The sequence below is a fragment of the Salvelinus fontinalis genome, chromosome 11, assembly GCF_029448725.1.
Source record: "Salvelinus fontinalis isolate EN_2023a chromosome 11, ASM2944872v1, whole genome shotgun sequence".
In the NCBI taxonomy this organism is placed as follows: Eukaryota; Metazoa; Chordata; class Actinopteri; order Salmoniformes; family Salmonidae; genus Salvelinus; species Salvelinus fontinalis.
In genome coordinates, this window is record NC_074675.1 from 29,524,961 (window position 1) to 29,542,685 (window position 17,725).

At 47.3% G+C, this 17,725-nt stretch overlaps 1 protein-coding gene across 1 annotated transcript in view; it reads left to right on the top strand.

The window, feature by feature from the left end:
- Positions 1–17,725, top strand: part of LOC129864700 (dynein axonemal heavy chain 2-like) — a 57,058-nt gene that overhangs the window by 3,807 nt on the left and 35,526 nt on the right. The window contains exons 3-14 of the mRNA XM_055937005.1: positions 2,299–2,487; positions 2,689–2,774; positions 3,232–3,362; positions 3,774–3,923; positions 5,756–5,923; positions 6,853–7,013; positions 9,519–9,658; positions 10,656–10,788; positions 11,390–11,529; positions 13,754–13,964; positions 15,697–15,813; positions 16,698–16,839. Of these exons, the coding sequence (XP_055792980.1) occupies positions 2,299–2,487; positions 2,689–2,774; positions 3,232–3,362; positions 3,774–3,923; positions 5,756–5,923; positions 6,853–7,013; positions 9,519–9,658; positions 10,656–10,788; positions 11,390–11,529; positions 13,754–13,964; positions 15,697–15,813; positions 16,698–16,839 (1,768 nt within the window). The remainder of the gene's footprint in view (positions 1–2,298; positions 2,488–2,688; positions 2,775–3,231; positions 3,363–3,773; positions 3,924–5,755; positions 5,924–6,852; positions 7,014–9,518; positions 9,659–10,655; positions 10,789–11,389; positions 11,530–13,753; positions 13,965–15,696; positions 15,814–16,697; positions 16,840–17,725) is intronic.

Consider the following 17,725-nt stretch of genomic DNA (forward strand, 5'->3'; position numbering starts at 1 on the left):
ATCCTCTTCCTCCCTCTCCCCCCTGCTCTCTCCATCCTCTTCCTCCCTCTCTCCCCCTGCTCTCTCCATCCTCTTCCGCCCTCTCTTCCCCTGCTCTCTCCATCCTCTTCCTCCCTCTCTCCCCCTGTTCTCTCCATCCTCTTCCTCCCTGTCTTCCCCTGCTCTCTCCATCCTATTCCTCCCTGTCTCCCCCTGCTCTCTCCATCCTCTTCCTCCCTCTCCCACCCTGCTCTCTCCATCCTCTTCCTCCCTGTCTCCCCCTGCTCTCTCCATCCTCTTCCTCCATGTCTTCCCCTGCTCTCTCCATCCTCTTCCTCCATGTCTTCCCCTGCTCTCTCCATCCTCTTCCTCCCTGTCTTCCCCTGCTCTCTCATCCTCTTGCTCCCTCTCTTCCCCTGCTATCTCCATCCTCTTCCTCCCTCTCCCACCCTGCTCTCTCCATCCTCTTCCTCCCTCTCTCCCCCTGCTCTCTCCATCCTCTTCCTCCCTCTCTCCCCCTGTTCTCTCCATCCTCTTCCTCCCTGTCTTCCCCTGCTCTCTCCATCCTCTTCCTCCATGTCTTCCCCTGCTCTCTCCATCCTCTTCCCCTGCTCTCTCCATCCTCCTCCTCCCTCTCTTCCCCTGCTCTCTCCATCCTCTTCCTCCCTCTTTCCCCCTGCTCTCCCCATCCTCTTCCTCTATCCTCTCCCCTGCTCTCTCCATCCTCTTCCTCTATCCTCTCCCCTGCTCTCTCCTTCCTCTATCGTCTCCCCTGCTCTCTCCATCCTCTTCCTCTATCCTCTCCCCTGCTCTCTCCATCCTCTATCGTCTCCCCTGCTCTCTCCATCTCCTTCCTCTATCGTCTCCCCTGCTCTCTCCATCCTCTTCCTCTATCCTCTCCCCTGCTCTCTCCTTCCTCTATCGTCTCCCCTGCTCTCTCCATCTCCTTCCTCTATCCTCTCCCCTGCTCTCTCCATTCTCTTCCTCCCTCTCTCCCCCTGCTCTCTCCATCCTCTTCCTCCCTCTCTCCCCCTGCTCTCTCCATCCTCTTCCTCCCTCTCTCCCCCTGCTCTCTCCATCCTCTTCCTCCATGTCTTCCCCTGCTCTCTCATCATCTTCCTCGCTGTCTTCCCCTGCTCTCTCCATCCTCTTCCTCCCTGTCTTCCCCTGCTCTCTCCATCCTCTTCCTCCATGTCTTCCCCTGCTCTCTCCATCCTCTTCCCCTGCTCTCTCCATCCTCTTCCTCCCTCTCTTCCCCTGCTCTCTCCATCCTCTTCCTCCCTCTCTCCCCCTGCTCTCTCCATCCTCTTCCTCCCTGTCTTCCCCTGCTCTCTCCATCCTCTTCCTCCCTCTCTCCATCCTCTTGCTCCCTCTCTTCCCCTGCTATCTCCATCCTCTTCCTCCCTCTCCCCCCTGCTCTCTCCATCCTCTTCCTCCCTCTCTCCCCCTGCTCTCTCCATCTCCATCCTCTATCCTCTCCCCTGCTCTCTCCATCCTCTTCCTCTATCCTCTCCCCTGCTCTCTCCATCCTCTTCCTCTATCCTCTCCCCTGCTCTCTCCATCCTCTTCCTCTATCCTCTCCCCTGCTCTCTCCTTCCTCTATCCTCTCCCCTGCTCTCTCCTTCCTCTATCCTCTCCCCTGCTCTCTCCATCCTCTTCCTCTATTCTCTCCCCTGCTATCTCCATCCTCTTCCTCCCTCTCCCCCCTGCTCTCTCCATCCTCTTCCTCCCTCTCTCCCCCTGCTCTCTCCATCTCCATCCTCTATCCTCTCCCCTGCTCTCTCCATCCTCTTCCTCTATCCTCTCCCCTGCTCTCTCCATCCTCTTCCTCTATCCTCTCCCCTGCTCTCTCCATCCTCTTCCTCTATCCTCTCCCCTGCTCTCTCCTTCCTCTATCCTCTCCCCTGCTCTCTCCTTCCTCTATTCTCTCCCCTGCTCTCTCCATCCTCTTCCTCTATTCTCTCCCCTGCTCTCTCCATCGTCTACCTCTATCCTCTGCCCTACTCTCTCCATCCTCTTCCTTTATCCTCTCCCCTGCCTCTTTTATCGATTGTCACACTTTTTCTCTCTCTCAACGCTGTCACGTGTACATGTTTACTCTTTCACGTCTTTCTGTGTTTCTTTCTTCCCTCATTCCCTCTCCTCTCCTTCTCTCCCCCTCTCCAAGAGTCTCCGATCAAGCACATCTACGTCACTATGATCACTCAGAAGCTCTTGTGCTCTCCCTTCCTATCCTCCTGCACCCCCTCTCTCCTCCTTCATCCCTTCATCCCTCCCTCCCTCACCTCCCTTCTCCTCTCTCTCTCTCCCCCTCTCCAGGAGTCTCAGATCAAGCGTATCTATGGTACTATGATCAACCAGAAGCTGCAGGAGTTTGAGGAGGAGGTGAAGCCTATAGGTTCCGTCCTGACCCAGGCCACCTTGGAGCTCTACTACTCTACCGTCGCCCGCTTCCTGCCCACGCCCGCCAAGATACACTACCTCTTCAACCTCAGAGACATCTCCAGGGTAAGGGCTACACACACACGCCATGGCATACACACAGACATACATACACACACACACACACACATGCACGCACGAGTCATACTGAATGCATCGACTCTCACTCAATCTCTCTTAATCCTGGTGTTCAGTGGGTTTAGGTATAGATTAACAGTGGACTTGTGTTTCTGTGCGTCAATAAGCTGTCGTCTCCTCCTTGTCTAGGTGTTCCAGGGTTTACTGCGAGCTCACAGAGACTTCCACGACACCAAGCAGAGCATCACCAGACTGTGGATACACGAGTGCTTCAGGTATACTGCTCTCTATCCCTCGTTATAAACTGGCTGGTTCCAGCCCTGGATGCTGATTGGCGGACAGCCGTGGTATACCACGGGTATGACAAAACAGTTATTTTTACTGCTCTACTTACTTTGGTAACCAGTTTATAATAGCAATAAGGCACCTCGGAGGTTTGTGGTATACGGCCAAATATACCAGGGCTAAGGGCTGTATCCAGGCACTCCGCATTGCGTCGTGCTTAATAACAGCCCTTAGCGGTGGTATATTGGCCATATACCACATCTCCTCGGGCCAGCTTAAATATATTATACTAAGACCTAGGATAAGAGGAACATTCATTGTACCCAAGGAGACAGTAGTCTGTACCACTACAGTATATACTGTGTACATTCTGTCTGCCTGTGTGACATGCAGCACTGATGGGACAGTGTCCCTGACTCCTCTGGTCTCCTCTCCCCCCATCCCCAGGGTGTTCTCAGACCGTCTGGTGGACCAGAGTGACACAGAGGCCTTCGTAGGGCTGTTGACTGAGAAACTAGGCTCTCTGTTTGAACTCACCTACCACAGCATCTGCCCCAACAAACAACCACCCATATTCGGTACTAACAAACGCTCACTCGCGGTATCACACACACACACACGCACACACACACACACACGCACACACACACACACACACACACACACACACACACACACACACACACACACACACACACACACACACACACACACACACACAAACACAGGGGACTGGGAGGATGGGATGGATTGTTCTTTAACTAGACTGACTGATGAATGGATGTGTGTGTACATTGACAAGCGGACTGGATGAAGGATCGATTTAGGTATTGATTGATGAGTGGTTTGTAATTAGTAGCCCGGTTGGTTGGTTGATTGATTACAACAGCTCTGTCTCCCGAGAGTTGTTTACAGACGTCTTGTATGTCAATATAACTACGTGTGTGTGTTTGCGTGTGTGTGTGTGTGTCTCTCTCTCTCTCTCTCAGGGGACTTCCTGAAGGAGCCTCGTGTGTATGAGGATCTAGTGGACTTCAAGACGTTGAAGGGTTTCATGGAGTCTCAGCTGGAGGACTACAACCTGACCCCTGGAGTGGTGCCCATGTCCCTGGTGCTGTTCAGAGACGCCATAGAACACGGTGAGTAGTAGGACTGATCGATCCTCTGTGATGATAATGATAGTCAGTATAGTACATATGAATACTGCATATCACACTAAAACTTCAAATGTCACAGCCATACAAAATACAGTCAGCACATCAAATCAAATCAAATGTATTTATAAAGCCCTTCTTACATCAGCTGATGTCTCAAAGTGCTGTACAGAAACCCAGCCTAAAACCCCAAACAGCAAGCAATGCAGGTGTAGAAGCACGGTGGCTAGGAAAAACTCCCTAGAAAGGCCAGAACCTAGGAAGAAACCTAGAGAGGAACCAGGCGCTGAGGGGTGGTCAGTCCTCTTCTGGCTGTGCCGGGTGGAGATTATAACAGAACATGGCCAAGATGTTCAAATGTTCATAGATGACCAACAGGGTGAAATAATAATAATCACAGTGGTTGTAGAGGGTGCAACAGGTCAGCACCTCAGGAGTAAATGTCAGTTGGCTTTTCGTAGCCGATCACATTCAGAGTATCTCTACCGCTCCTGCTGTCTCTAGAGAGTTGAAAACAGCAGGTCTGGGACAGGTAGCAGGTCCGGAGACCAGGTCAGGGTTCCATAGCCGCAGGCAGAACAGTTGAAACTGGAACAGCAGCACGGCCAGGTGGACTGGGGACAGCAAGGAGTCATCAGGTCAGGTAATCTTGAGGCATGGTCCTAGGGCTCAGGTCCTCCTCCGAGAGAGAGAGAGAGAGAAAAAGAAAGAAAGAAAGAAAGAAAGAGAGAAAGAGAGAATTAGAGAGAGCATACTTAAATTCACACAGGACACCGGATAAAACAGGAGAAATACTCCAGATACAACAGACTGACCCTAGCCCCCTGACACATAAACTACTGCAGCATAAATTCTGGAGGCTGAGACAGGAGGGGTCGGGAGACACTGTGGCCCCATCCGACGATATTCCCGAACAGGGCCAAACAGGACGGATATAACCCCACCCACTTTACCAAAGCACAGCCCCCACACCACTAGAGGATATCTTCAACCACCAACTTACCATCCTGAGACAAGGCCGAGTATAGCCCACAAAGACCTCCCCCACTGCACAACCCAAGGGGGGGCGCCAAACCGGACAGGAAGATCACATCAGTGACTCAACCCACTCAAGTGACGCACCCCTCATAGGGACGGCTTGGAGGAGCACCAGTAAGCAAGTGACTCAGCCCCTGTAATAGGGTTAGAGGCAGAGAATCCCAGTGGAGAGAGGGGAACCGGCCAGGCAGAGACAGCAAGGGCGGTTCGTTGCGGTTCGTCACCTTCACACTTCTGGGCCAGACTACACTCAATCATAGGACCATACTAGGACCATACCATACATTCATAGGACCATAGGATCATACTGAAGAGATGAGTCTTCAATAAAGACTTAATGGTTGAGACCGAGTCTGCGTCTCTCACATGGGTAGGCAGACCATTCCATAAGCTGTTTGCTTAGAAATTCTAGGGACAGTTAGGAGGCCTGCGTCTTGTGACCGTAGCGTACGTGTAGGTATGTACGGCAGGACCAAATCGGAAAGATAGGTAGGAGCAAGCCCATGTAATGCTTTGTAGGTTTTGCAGTAGAACCTTGAAATCAGCCCTTGCCTTAACAGGAAGCCAGTGTAGAGCGGCTAGCACTGGAGTACATCCTGTTAGCATACATCCCTGGTGTTTGGTCTTACCCTTTCATTACTTTGGCTCTTACTTTCCACCAAGAAAATATCTTCGTTTTCATATCTTACCAATGTGTCAGGTTCGGGATGGGTGTTGGTGTCTAGCTTTGCTGAGCATACAAACAAAATATGTGTGTGTGTGTGTGTGTTTTCCCTCAGTAACCCGTGTGGTGCGTGTGATCAGCCAGCCCAGAGGGAACATGCTGCTGGTGGGCATCGGGGGCTCAGGTAGACAGAGCCTTTCCAAGATGGCCGCCTCCATCTGTGAGTACCTGGTCTTCCAGGTGGAAGTCACCAAGCAGTACCGCAAGCAGGAGTTCAGAGAGGGTAAGAGACCATTATATATTACCTACTACCAGCACATGGGTTGAAATACTTTTTGAAATCATTTCAAATACTTCATCTGTGCTTGATTGAGCTTGCCTAGCACAATGGAACCAATGAGGGGGAGACTTTGTAGTCAACTGCACTACAGAGGTATGAGACATGATATATTTGGACCTGTTCTACAAGAGAAATTTGTTAAATTTGGTTGATCTGCCAACAGCAAGGCATTTGTTTAGAACAGGGGTCTTCAACCTTTTCTTGTCCAGGGACCCCCTCCCAGGAGACCTGGCAACCCAGGGACCCCCATCATATGTTAGCCCCCAAAGAAATTCATGTCTTGTCTTATCATCACGTGAATGATAATGGAAAGGATATCAAATCAACATTTTAAAATAAATAGAAGTAATTTATTCGGTTGTTGCTAGCAACATTCTTATTATAAAAACATTTTCGCAGACCCCCTGCAGTACATCTGCGGACCCCCCGTTGAATACCTCTGGTTTAGAACATAATTGCACTGAATTACAGCACGCTGCTCAGGGCTGCTCGCTGCCTGAGCGTTTAATATGAATTGAGTCAGACTGATAGCCGTACGTTCTGCTCTAATTAAACACAACACTTTATTTAGATGGCGTTTTCCTGTTTGTTTGTTGTTAGTTTATATTTTAGTTGCTTTTCAACTGGTGCAGTTATTTTGATTGTTCAGGAATGTCCTACTTTGTTGAGTCAGATTCTAGGCCCACAACCTTAACCAAAATACTTTTGTCGTGATCACAACCCGGCAACACACACACACACACACACACACACACACACACACACACACACACACACACACATCCACTTTCACACTCTCTGTCTCTCTCTCACAAACACTCGCACACACACACATCCTTGAGTCTTCTCCTCCCATGCATGTCTCCTCCCAGACATAAAGAAGTTGTATCGTCTGACGGGTGTGGACAACAAGCCCACAGTGTTCCTGTTCAACGACACACAGATAGTAGACCAGTCTTTCCTAGAGGACATCAACAACATCCTCAGCTCTGGAGAGGTGCCCAACCTCTACAAACAGGACGAGTTTGAAGAGGTACGATTACTAAACAGGGTTTAAATAATGCAACGTTGGCATCTGTTATTGTGAAAGAGGGACTTTACACAGGTGCTAGTGCACTGAGTGTACAAAACATTAAGAACAACTTCATAATATTGAGTTGCTGCACCCACCCTCCCACTTTTGCCCTCAGAACAGCCTCAGTTTGTTGGGGCATGGACTCTACAAGGTGTCGAAAGCATTCCACAGGGATGTTGGCCCATGTTGACTCCGATGCTTCCCACACTTGTGTCAAGTTGGCTGAATGTCCTTTGGGTGGTGGACCATCCTTGATACACGTGGGAAACTGTTCAGCGGGAGAAACCAAGTAGCGTTGCAGTTCTTGACACTGAAACACTGTTGTACACGGTGATCCAGAGCATCCCAAACATGCTCAATGGGTGACATGTCTGGTGAGTATGCAGGCCATGGAAGAACTGGGACATGTTCAACTTCCAGGAATTGTGTACAGATCCTTGCGACATGGGGCTGTGCATTATCATGCTGAAACATGAGGTGATGGCAGCGGATGAATGGCCCAACAATGGGCCTCAGGATCTCGTCACGGTATCTCTGTGCATTCAAATTCCCCGTCGATAAAATGCAATTGTGTTCGTTGTCCGTAGCTTTTGCCTGCCCATACCATAACCCCACCGCCACCATAGGGCACTCTGTTCACAATGTTGACATCAACAAACTGCTCAACCACACAACACCATACACGCTTTCTGACATCTGCCCGGTACAGTTGAAACCAGGATTCATCCGTGAAGAGCACACTTCTCCAGCGTGCCAGAGGCCATCGAAGTTGAGCATTTGGCTGCTGATGTCGGTTACAGTGCCGAACTGTAGTCAGGTCAACACCCTGGTGAGGATGACAAGCACGCAGATGAGCTTCACTGAGACAGTTTCTGACAGTTGGTGCAGAAATTCTTTGGTTATGCAAACCCACAGTATCATCAGCTTCCCGGGTGGCTGGTCTCAGACAATCCTGCAGGTGAAGAAGCTGGATGTGGAGGTCCTGGGCTGGCGTGGTTGCAAAGTGGTCTACGGTTGTGAGGCCGGTTGGACGTACTGCCAAATTCTCTAAAACGACGTTGGAGGGTGCTTATGGTAGAGAAATTAACATTCAATTTTCTGGCAAAAGCTATGGTGGACGTTCCTGCAGTAGGCATGCCAATTGCACGCTCCCTAAAAATTTGAGACATCTGTAGCATTGTGCTGTGTGACAAAACTGCACATTTAAGAGTGGCCTTTTATTGCCCCCAGCACAAGGTGCACCTGTGTAATTATCATGCCGTTTAATCCACTTCTTGATATGCTACACCTGTCTGGTGAATAGATTATCTTGGCAAAGCAGAAATGCTCACTAACAGGGATGTAAACCAATTTGTGCACAAAAGAAGAAGCAAGCTTTTTGTGCATTTGGAAAATGTCTGGGATCTTTTATTTCAACTCATGAAACATGGGACCAACACTTTACATGTTGCATTGATATTTTTGTTCAGTGTTTATAATATATACTGTATGAATGAATGAAGGATTTTTTGTTGTTGTGTCAAATCGCCAGTTGGCAACCCATCCCTTATGGGATTAATTGACACATAAACAAACGTTACAATAATTCACTGTGGTAATTCAGTGTTAATTCTTCTTACGGTGTTTGCTGCAGTGTGCATTGCATAAAGAGTGAAACAATTTAAGATCAAAATCAGTACATTATTGTAAATAAGGTTATCCAAAAAATAATTACATCCCTAGAGCAGTACAAATATATACAGTACATACACACATACATAGACATACACTGCATATATACACATACAAACATACATACATAATATAATAATTTGTTCTTAACTGACTTGCCTAGTTAAATAAAGGTTAAATAAAATAAAAATAACTTACAGATAAATAAATACAGAAAAATGAAACAGAAGGCATTTGAACCCAGTCTGGCACAAAGAGAAGATTCATGTGAGAGACAAGCCTATACACAATCTATATACACACATCCGTTTACCACTTACAAGCTAAATATTTGTATAATTTAATTATAGGTAGCCCTTTTTCTTTTATTCCAGGCTTTATCGAAATATTCTGCAAACAGAAATACACAATGGACAAAATACCACTTCAGTTTCTCCTCATTGCTCAGCCACATAATGCCAGGGTATATCTGGTGTGCTTTCTGGAATAAGAGAAAGCGTATATCGCGGTAGAAAGGGCAATAGAGGATCAAATTAATTTCATTCTGTATTTCTTCGACGTCGCAATAGCTACATAGTGTTTCATCTTCCATTTCACCACGATACCGACTGTATATTATCTCTCTATATAAGTACATCTCTCACAGAAAAGTCACCACAAAAAAAATATAGATAAAAGAGTAATAGTGCTATCCAGCATGTGTGTGGTAGGCTAGTTTGTGTTTTCTGTGTTTGTTCTTATGTTGTTTTGTCTCGTTGTGTATGAACCTTTGACCCTGACCTCCTCGCCCAGGTGTCCAGTGCTCTGTCGGACTGGGCCAGGAAAGAGAACATCGTTGAGACTCCAGACTCCATGTTCAACTACCTGATAGAGAGAGTGAGGAACAACCTGCACATCGTGCTCTGCATGAGCCCTGTGGGAGACCCCTTCAGGTAAGCCTGCACTCAGGACCGTTTCTGAAGTTAAAGAATGTACAGTGCCTGCTATATCTCACCAAGCAAAGCGATTAGTAATGTACAAAGCACTGAACACATTCAACAATAAGGGTTTGAGACAGAGATGAAAGCTTTTCCCGCGGCATCATCTGTGCTAATGGGCGACTAGTAGAGGTATCTTCCAAAGCATTGCCACCGTTCTCTCATGATCTGTTTCCTTCTCATGCTCTCTCTGTCTGAGTGTGTAAACCCCACACTCCAGCACAGCTGATTATCAGTATTAGAGCATAGGCAGCCGAACTTGAACACTTGTCAGCTTGTTAATGGCTAATGTGCGTCCCGCCATCCCTTGTCTTGCAAATTAGGAATTGTGTTTAGGATGACACAGCGTTTTAGACCTGAGGCTTGCTGCGATTAGAAATGACAGGATGGATAGCAGACATGACGGCTGGGTCACTCACACACACACGTACACACACACCAGTCTGTCTCTCTCTCATTAGCGAGACAGGGCAGTGTTCACACATAATACCACTAATTGGGCTGGCAGGGCCCATTACCCAGAGCTAATCACCATGCTTTGGCTGGTGGCTCCAGGGCTGCCGTCCATTCCTCCATCCCTCCATTCCTCCATTCCTCCACCTCTGACCAGTATTCGTGGCCGGGAGTGAGAGGGGTTCTTACCAGGTCAACACAGTCACACTGGCTGTGTGATGGCATGACAGCAATTAGCCAGCAAAACCTAGTGGCTCAGACAATGGAGGTTGGGTCTTGGCAGCTGTTAAATTGAGTGGATTTAAGTTGCGTTTCTCCAAGAGCTCAACGTGATTTCCATCATTCACGACATTCACCTCCACACCAGTGTTTAGCACCCACCTGGGTAACGCACCCATTTAGACACAACTAGACTCAGAGCACACCCCACAACAGATTGAAACATTTATTGAAATCAATGGCATCTTTGGATCTGATGAACTTGTGTGTGTTCCTCAAGGAACTATATCCGTCAGTACCCAGCCCTGGTGAACTGTGCCACCATCGACTGGTTCTCCGAGTGGCCCAGAGATGCCCTGTTGGAGGTGGCTGAGCGATACCTGGACGGACTGGCCCTGGGCACCGTGGAGGGGGTGAGACACACACACACACACACAGATAACACACATGCACTTCTATCTAACTGAACTTGGTTAGAAGGTTAGCCTGCTGTGTGATGTAGTGATTCACCCTCTCATCTTTCCTGCTACTAGCTAGTCTTTTAAAATACATTTATGAAGAGCAGCTGGGTCGTGAAAACCTCAGAGTTAAAAGCTTGTTTTATTGTAGTCTCATCTACTATGCTCTACCCACCACGTACACGTCACCTTCGCCTTCACACTCCGACACAACACTGCTTTGCTCTGTTCTCTGTTTCCACAATGGTATATAATGTTGTAGGAATGTCGTAGGAATGTTTACGGCCAGAAGTATTTTCCTGGCCACATGACCCGATCAGGAGAATCTCTTGGCTCTTGTAATGTTGTATAATGTTTCAATAGTGTTATATGGTCTTGTAATAAAGTTTTATAACGTTTTAATGACATTATATCCATGTTGGGGCTTTATTGTAGATCTAGACAAAGGTATCCAGTATCTTTGTGACCATGCACCAGTCTGTGGCCCAGTAATGTTGTATAACGTTGTAATAACGTTGTAACAACGTTATATCTTTGGGTGGATGTGTTCCTGTAGATCCAGACCAAAGTGGCCAGTATCTTTGTGACCATGCACCAGTCTGTGGCCCAGTTCTCCCAGAGGATGAAGCTGGAGCTGAAGAGACACAACTACGTCACTCCTACCAACTACCTGGAGCTGGTGTCTGGATACAAAAAGTAACTAACTACCATCCCCATTGCCAACTCAAAGTGTTCTTAGACTTCTCTCAATCTGTCAGTCATCTCCCTGTCTACCAGGTCTGCTGTCTCCCACTCTTTGATGCAGTATATCTTTCACATTCTGTCTCTCTGTCTCTCTGTATCTATCTGTCTGTCTGTCTTTCTGTCTCTTCATCAAATCAAATTGTATTTGTCACATGCGCCGAATACAACAGGTATTACACCTTACAGTGAAATGCTTAGCCAACAATGCAGTTTTAAGAGAAATACCTAAAAAGAGTATGAGATAAGAATAACAAATATTTAAAGAGCAGCAGTAAAATAACAATAGCAGGGCTATATACAGGGGGTACCGGTACAGAGTCAATGTGTCAATTACCGGCGTGTTGAGGTAATTAAGGTATTATGTATTAAAGTGACTATGCATAGATAATAACGGAGAGTAGCAGCAGCGTAGAAGGGGGGTGGAGTGGGGGGGGTGGGCGCAATGCAAATAGTCTGGGTAGCCATTTGATTAGATGTTCAGGAGTCTTACGGCTTGGGGGTAGAAGCTGTTTAGAAGCCTCTTGGACCTAGACTTGGCGCTCCGGTACCGCTTGCCGTCCGGTAAAAGAGAGAAGATTCTCTGACTAGAGCAGCTGGTGTCTTTTACAATTTTTAGGGCCTTCCTCTGACACCGCCTGGAATATTGGTCCTGGATAGCAGGAAGCTGTGATGTACTGGGCCGTACGCACTACCCTCTGTAGTGCCTTGCAGTCGGAGGCCGAGCAGTTGCCATACCAGGCAGTGATGCAACCCGTTAGGATGCTCTCGATGGTGCAGCTGTAAAACCTTTTGAGGATCTGAGGACCCATGCCAAATCTTTTCAGTCTCCTGAGAGGGAATAGGTTTTGTCGTGCCCTCTTCACGATTGTCTTAGTGTGCTTGGACCATGTTAGTTTGTTGGTGATGTGGACCCCAAGGATCTTGAAGCTCTCAACCTGCTCCACTACAGCCCCACCGATGAGAATGGGGGCATGCTCGGTCCTCCTTTGCCTGTAGTTCACAATCAACGTTGAAGGAGAGGTTGTTGTCCTTGCACCACACGGTCAGGCCTCTGACCTCCTCCCTATAGGCTGTCTCATTGTTTTCGGTGATCAGGCCTACCACTGTTGTGTCATCGGCAAACTTAATGATGGTGTTGGAGTCGTGGCTGGCCATGCAGTCATGAGTGAACAGGGAGTACAGGAGGGGACTGAGCACGCACCCCTGAGGGGCCCCCGTGTTGAGGATCAGCGTGGCGGATGTGTTGTTACCTACCCTTACCACCTCGGGGCGGCCCGTCAGGAAGTCCAGGATCCAGTTGCAGAGGTAGTTGTTTAGCCCTAGGGTCCATTCTAACATAGGTGTTCCTTTTGTCCAGGTGTGAAAGGGCAGTGTGGAGTGCAATAGACATTGCATCATCTGTGGATCTGTAGGGGTGGTATGCAAATTGGAGTGGGTCTAAGGTTTCTGGGATAATGGTGTTGATGTGAGCCACTTCATGGCTATAGATGTGAGTGCTACGCATCGGTAGTCATTTAGGCAGGTTACCTTAGTGTTCTTGGGCACAGGGACTATGGTGGTCTGCTTGAAACATGTTGGTATTACAGACTCAGACAGGGAGAGGTTGAAAATGTCAGTGAAGACACTTGCCAGTTGGTCAGCGCATGCTCGGAGTACATGTCCTGGTTATCCGTCTGGCTCTGCGGCCTTGTGAATGTTGACCTGTTTAAAGATCTTACACACATCGGCTGCGGAGAGCGTGATCACACAGTCGTCCGGAACAGCTGAGGCTCTCATGCATTTTTCAGTGTTACTTGCCTCAAGCAAGCATAGAAGTTATTTAGCTCGTCTGGTAGGCTCGTGTCACTGCGCAGCTCTCGGCTGTGCTTCCCTTTGTAGTCTGTAATAGTTTGCAAGCCCTGCCACATCCGAGGAGCGTCGTAGCCAGTGTAGTACGATTTATTTGTCTGTCTGTCTGTCTGTATCTGTCTGTCTCTGTATCTGTCTGTCTCTGTATCTTACTATCTGTCTGTATCTGTCTGCCTGCCTCTCTGTATCTGTCTGCCTGTCTGTCTGTCTGTTTTACTCTATCCGACTCCCTGACTCTCCGTATTCTCTCTCCCGTTCTTTATTTTTTTTTTCTCACTTGATCTTTCCTTCACTCATTCTAACTCTCCCTCTCCCTGTGTATCTCCAGGCTGCTGGCTGAGAAGCGCATTGAGCTGGGGGAGCAGGTGTCCAAGCTGAGGAACGGCCTGTTTAAGATAGACGACACGCGCATCAAGGTGGAGGCCATGTCTGTGGAGCTGGAAGAGGCCAAGAAGAAGGTGGCTGACTTCCAGAAGCAGTGTGAGGAGTACCTGGTCATCATCGTCCAGCAGAAGAGAGAGGCCGATGAACAGCAGAAGGTACGTACAGTTGAAGTCGGAAGTTTACATACACTTAGGTTGGAGTCATTAAAACCTGTTTTTCAACCACTCCACAAATTTCTTGTTAACAAACTGTTTTGGCAAGTCAGTTAGGACATCTACTTTGTGCATGACACAAGTCATTTTCCCATCAATTGTTCACAGACAGATTGTATCACAATTCCAGTGGGTCAGAAGTTTACATACACTAAGTTGACTGTGCCTTTAAACAGCTTGGAAAATTCCAGAAAATGATGTCATGGCTTTAGAAGCTTCTGATAGGCTAATTGACATCATTTGAGTCAATTGAAGGTGTACCTGTGGATGTATTTCAAGGCCTACCTTCAAGCTCAGTGCCTCTTTGCTTGACATCATGGGAAAATCTAAAGAAATCAGCCAAGACCTCAGAAAAACGATTGTAGACCTCCACAAGTCTGGTTCATCCTTGGGAGCAATTTCCAAATGCCTGAAGGTACCACGTTCATCTGTACAAACAGTAGCACGCAAGTATAAACACCATGAGACCACGTAGCCGTCGTACCGCTCAGGAAGGAGATGCGTTCTGTCTCCTAGAGTTGAATGTACTTTGGTGCGAAAAGTGCAAATCAATCCCAGAACAAAAGCAAAGGACCTTGTGAAGATGCTGGAGGAAACAGGTACAAAAGTATCTATATCCACAGTAAAACAAGTCCTATATCGACATAACTTGAAAGGCCGCTCAGCAAGGAAGAAGCCACTGCTCCAAAACTGCCATAAAAAGCCAGACTACGGTTTGCAACTGCACATGGGGACAAAGATCGTACTTTTTGGAGAAATGTCCTCTGGTCTGATGAAACAGAAATAGAACCGTTTGGCCATAATGAACATTGTTATGTTTGGAGGAAAAAGGTGTGGCTTGCAAGCCGAAGAACACTATCCCAACCGTGAAGCACGGGGGTGGCAGCATCATGTTGTGGGGGGGCTTTGCTGCAGGAGGGACTGGTGCACTTCACAAAATAGATGGCATCATGAGAAAGGAAAATTATGTGGGAATATTGAAGCAACATCTCAAGACATCAGTCAGGAATTAAAGCTTGGTCGCAAATGGGTCTTCCAAAGGGACAATGACCTCAAGCATACTTCCAAGCAAAATGGCTTAAGGACAACAATTGGAGTGTTGGAGTGGCCATCACAAAGCCCTGACCTCAATCCTATACAAAATTTATGGGCAGAACTGAAAAAGCGTGTGCGAACAAACCTGACTCAGTTACACTAGCTCTGTCAGGAGGAATGGGCCAAAATTCACCCAACTTATTGTGGGAAGGTTGTGAAAGGCTACCCAAAACGTTTGACCCAAGTTAAACAATTTAAAGACAATGCTACCAAATACTAATTGAGTGTATGTAAACTTCTGACCCACTGGGAATGTGATGAAATAAATAAAAGCTGAAATAAATCATTCTCTCTACTATCATTCTGATATTTCTCATTCTTAAAATAAAGTGGTGATCCTAACTGACCTAAGACAGGGAATTTTTACTAGGATTAAACGTCAGGAATTGTGAAAAACTGAGTTGAAATGTATTTGGCTAAGGTGTATGTAAACTTCCGACTTCAACTGTACATCTGGTGGTGTGTGCGTGTGTAGGGGAGGGGTCTGAGTCTGTGAGGAAGAATGTGGGGGATAACTAGTACTTGATTTTGGAGTGAACTATCACTCAAACTGTGTGTGCATGCATGCGTGTTTGTCTAGACTGTGAGTGCCCACAGTGAGAAGATCGGAGCAGAAGAGATCAAGTGTAGGGCCATGGCTGAGAACGCCCAGAGAGACCTGGATGAAGCCGTGCCTGCTCTGGAGGAGGCCATGAAGGTAAGCTGTTTGTATCTGTTTTTATGTGTGATACTGCCTCTGTGTGTGGCTGGGTCTCAATAGCAGCAGGGGTCGGCTTAACGCCGAATTCTGCATTTTTCACGCTTGAAAACACATGACAAATATCTTGCTGCGTTTTGGAAACGCAGATCTAATATGTTTTTTATTGTAATTTCTGCACGGCATCAGACTAATTGTGTGCTTCTCGGTGTGGCCCGTGCTAGATTAACTTCAAGTAAAACATTGAGCTGGCTGCTCACATTCTTTCTCTGGTGGTTATGCATCGTTTTTTTCTAAAAGGACTCCCTTTTTCATTTTAAGCTAATTTACTTGTGTGGCTGCTAGCCAAATAGCGTTGCACTTATGTTGTCTTCTGATGTGTTGCGCTAATGTCTTTTCTGGGAAGAACAAACTGTAGTTGCAGTCCCCTGATCACTGTATTGAAGCAAAACAACGCTGTTGACTTTCAGTATAAAACGCAGGTGAAATGGTTTAAAACGCTGCGTTTTGAAAATGCATTCACACATTGTATGTATAAAACGTGTTTTTTTCACACGTATATGTATCGTTTTTTTTATTAACAGGGCAATCAGCAGAGTTGGTACAGTAATATATATGGTCACCTTCTGTGATTGTATTACCATATTTACTGACTCTCTCCTACCTCCCACCCTCTCCTCTCCCTTCTCTCCCCCCTCTCCGCTTCCCTCCTCCTCTCTTCTCTTCTCCCCTCCACTCACCTTGTTTCCCCTCCTCTCCTCCTCCGTCCCCTCTCCTCTCCCTTCTCTCCCCCCGATCCTCTCCGCTCCCCTCCTCCTCTCTTCTCCCCTCCACTCACCTTGTTTCCCCTCCTCCTCTCCTCCTCCGTCTCCTCTCCTCCCCAGGCGTTGGAGTCCCTGAATAAGAAGGACATGACAGAGATCAAGTCGTACGGCCGTCCCCCGACCCTGGTGGAGACCGTCATGCAGGCTGTTATGATCCTCAGAGGCAATGAGCCCACCTGGGCAGAGGCCAAGAGACAGCTGGGTGAGCGCTGCTGCTCGATCTCTTTTTCTGTCTATCTCTTTTTCCATCTATCTCTCTTTCTGTCTCCCTACCTCTTCGATTCTACCTGGGCAGAGGCCAAGAGACAGCTGGGTGAGAGCTATCTACTGCTCGACAGCTGGGTGGGGGGGGGGGGGGTTTGTAGAGAGGAGTAGATTTGGAGCAAAAATATAAGAAAAAGTACATTAATGGAAAACTGTAATTTATACGTTAATTTTGGTTAGTATCAACAGGAAAATACTCTGAAACTTTAGTGCATTGTGAGAAAATGTTTATGGCGGGGAAAGAATTGCTGTATTTCGTATGGTAATTGTAATTCCAGCCCCACAGAATACAGTACTGTACCGTATCTTTGGAGCACCAAAAACCGTTTGACCACTAGTGGATCATCATTGTTGTTTCTGTCTCATTACCATATTTTGAGGCGTGTCTTGTAAGAGGCTATATTTGTAGCACTCGTGAGTGAGAATGCTGTACCAATTTTACTCCTCTGTGGTTATAGTGCCCCATCAATTTAAAACCTGTACTGTGTGTCATCACACAGTACTTGCTTTGATACCGTATTTATAATACAGTGGGTGTACTACAATATAAAAGACAGAATGTTACTTGCCACTGAGCTGTCTGTAAATTACTATCAAATTCACGGCAAAACCTTTACAGTGTGTAGCAGTGGTACTCACACCTGGTCCTGGGGACTCAAAGGGGTGTACATTTTAGTTTTTTCCTTAGCACTGCACACCTGATTCAAATGATCACCTCATCATCAGGCTTCGATGATTAGAATCATGTGTGTAGTGTGCAAAAATACAAATGTGCAGGACCAGGACTGACCACCAGTGGTTTATACAGTAACTAGCTACAGTAG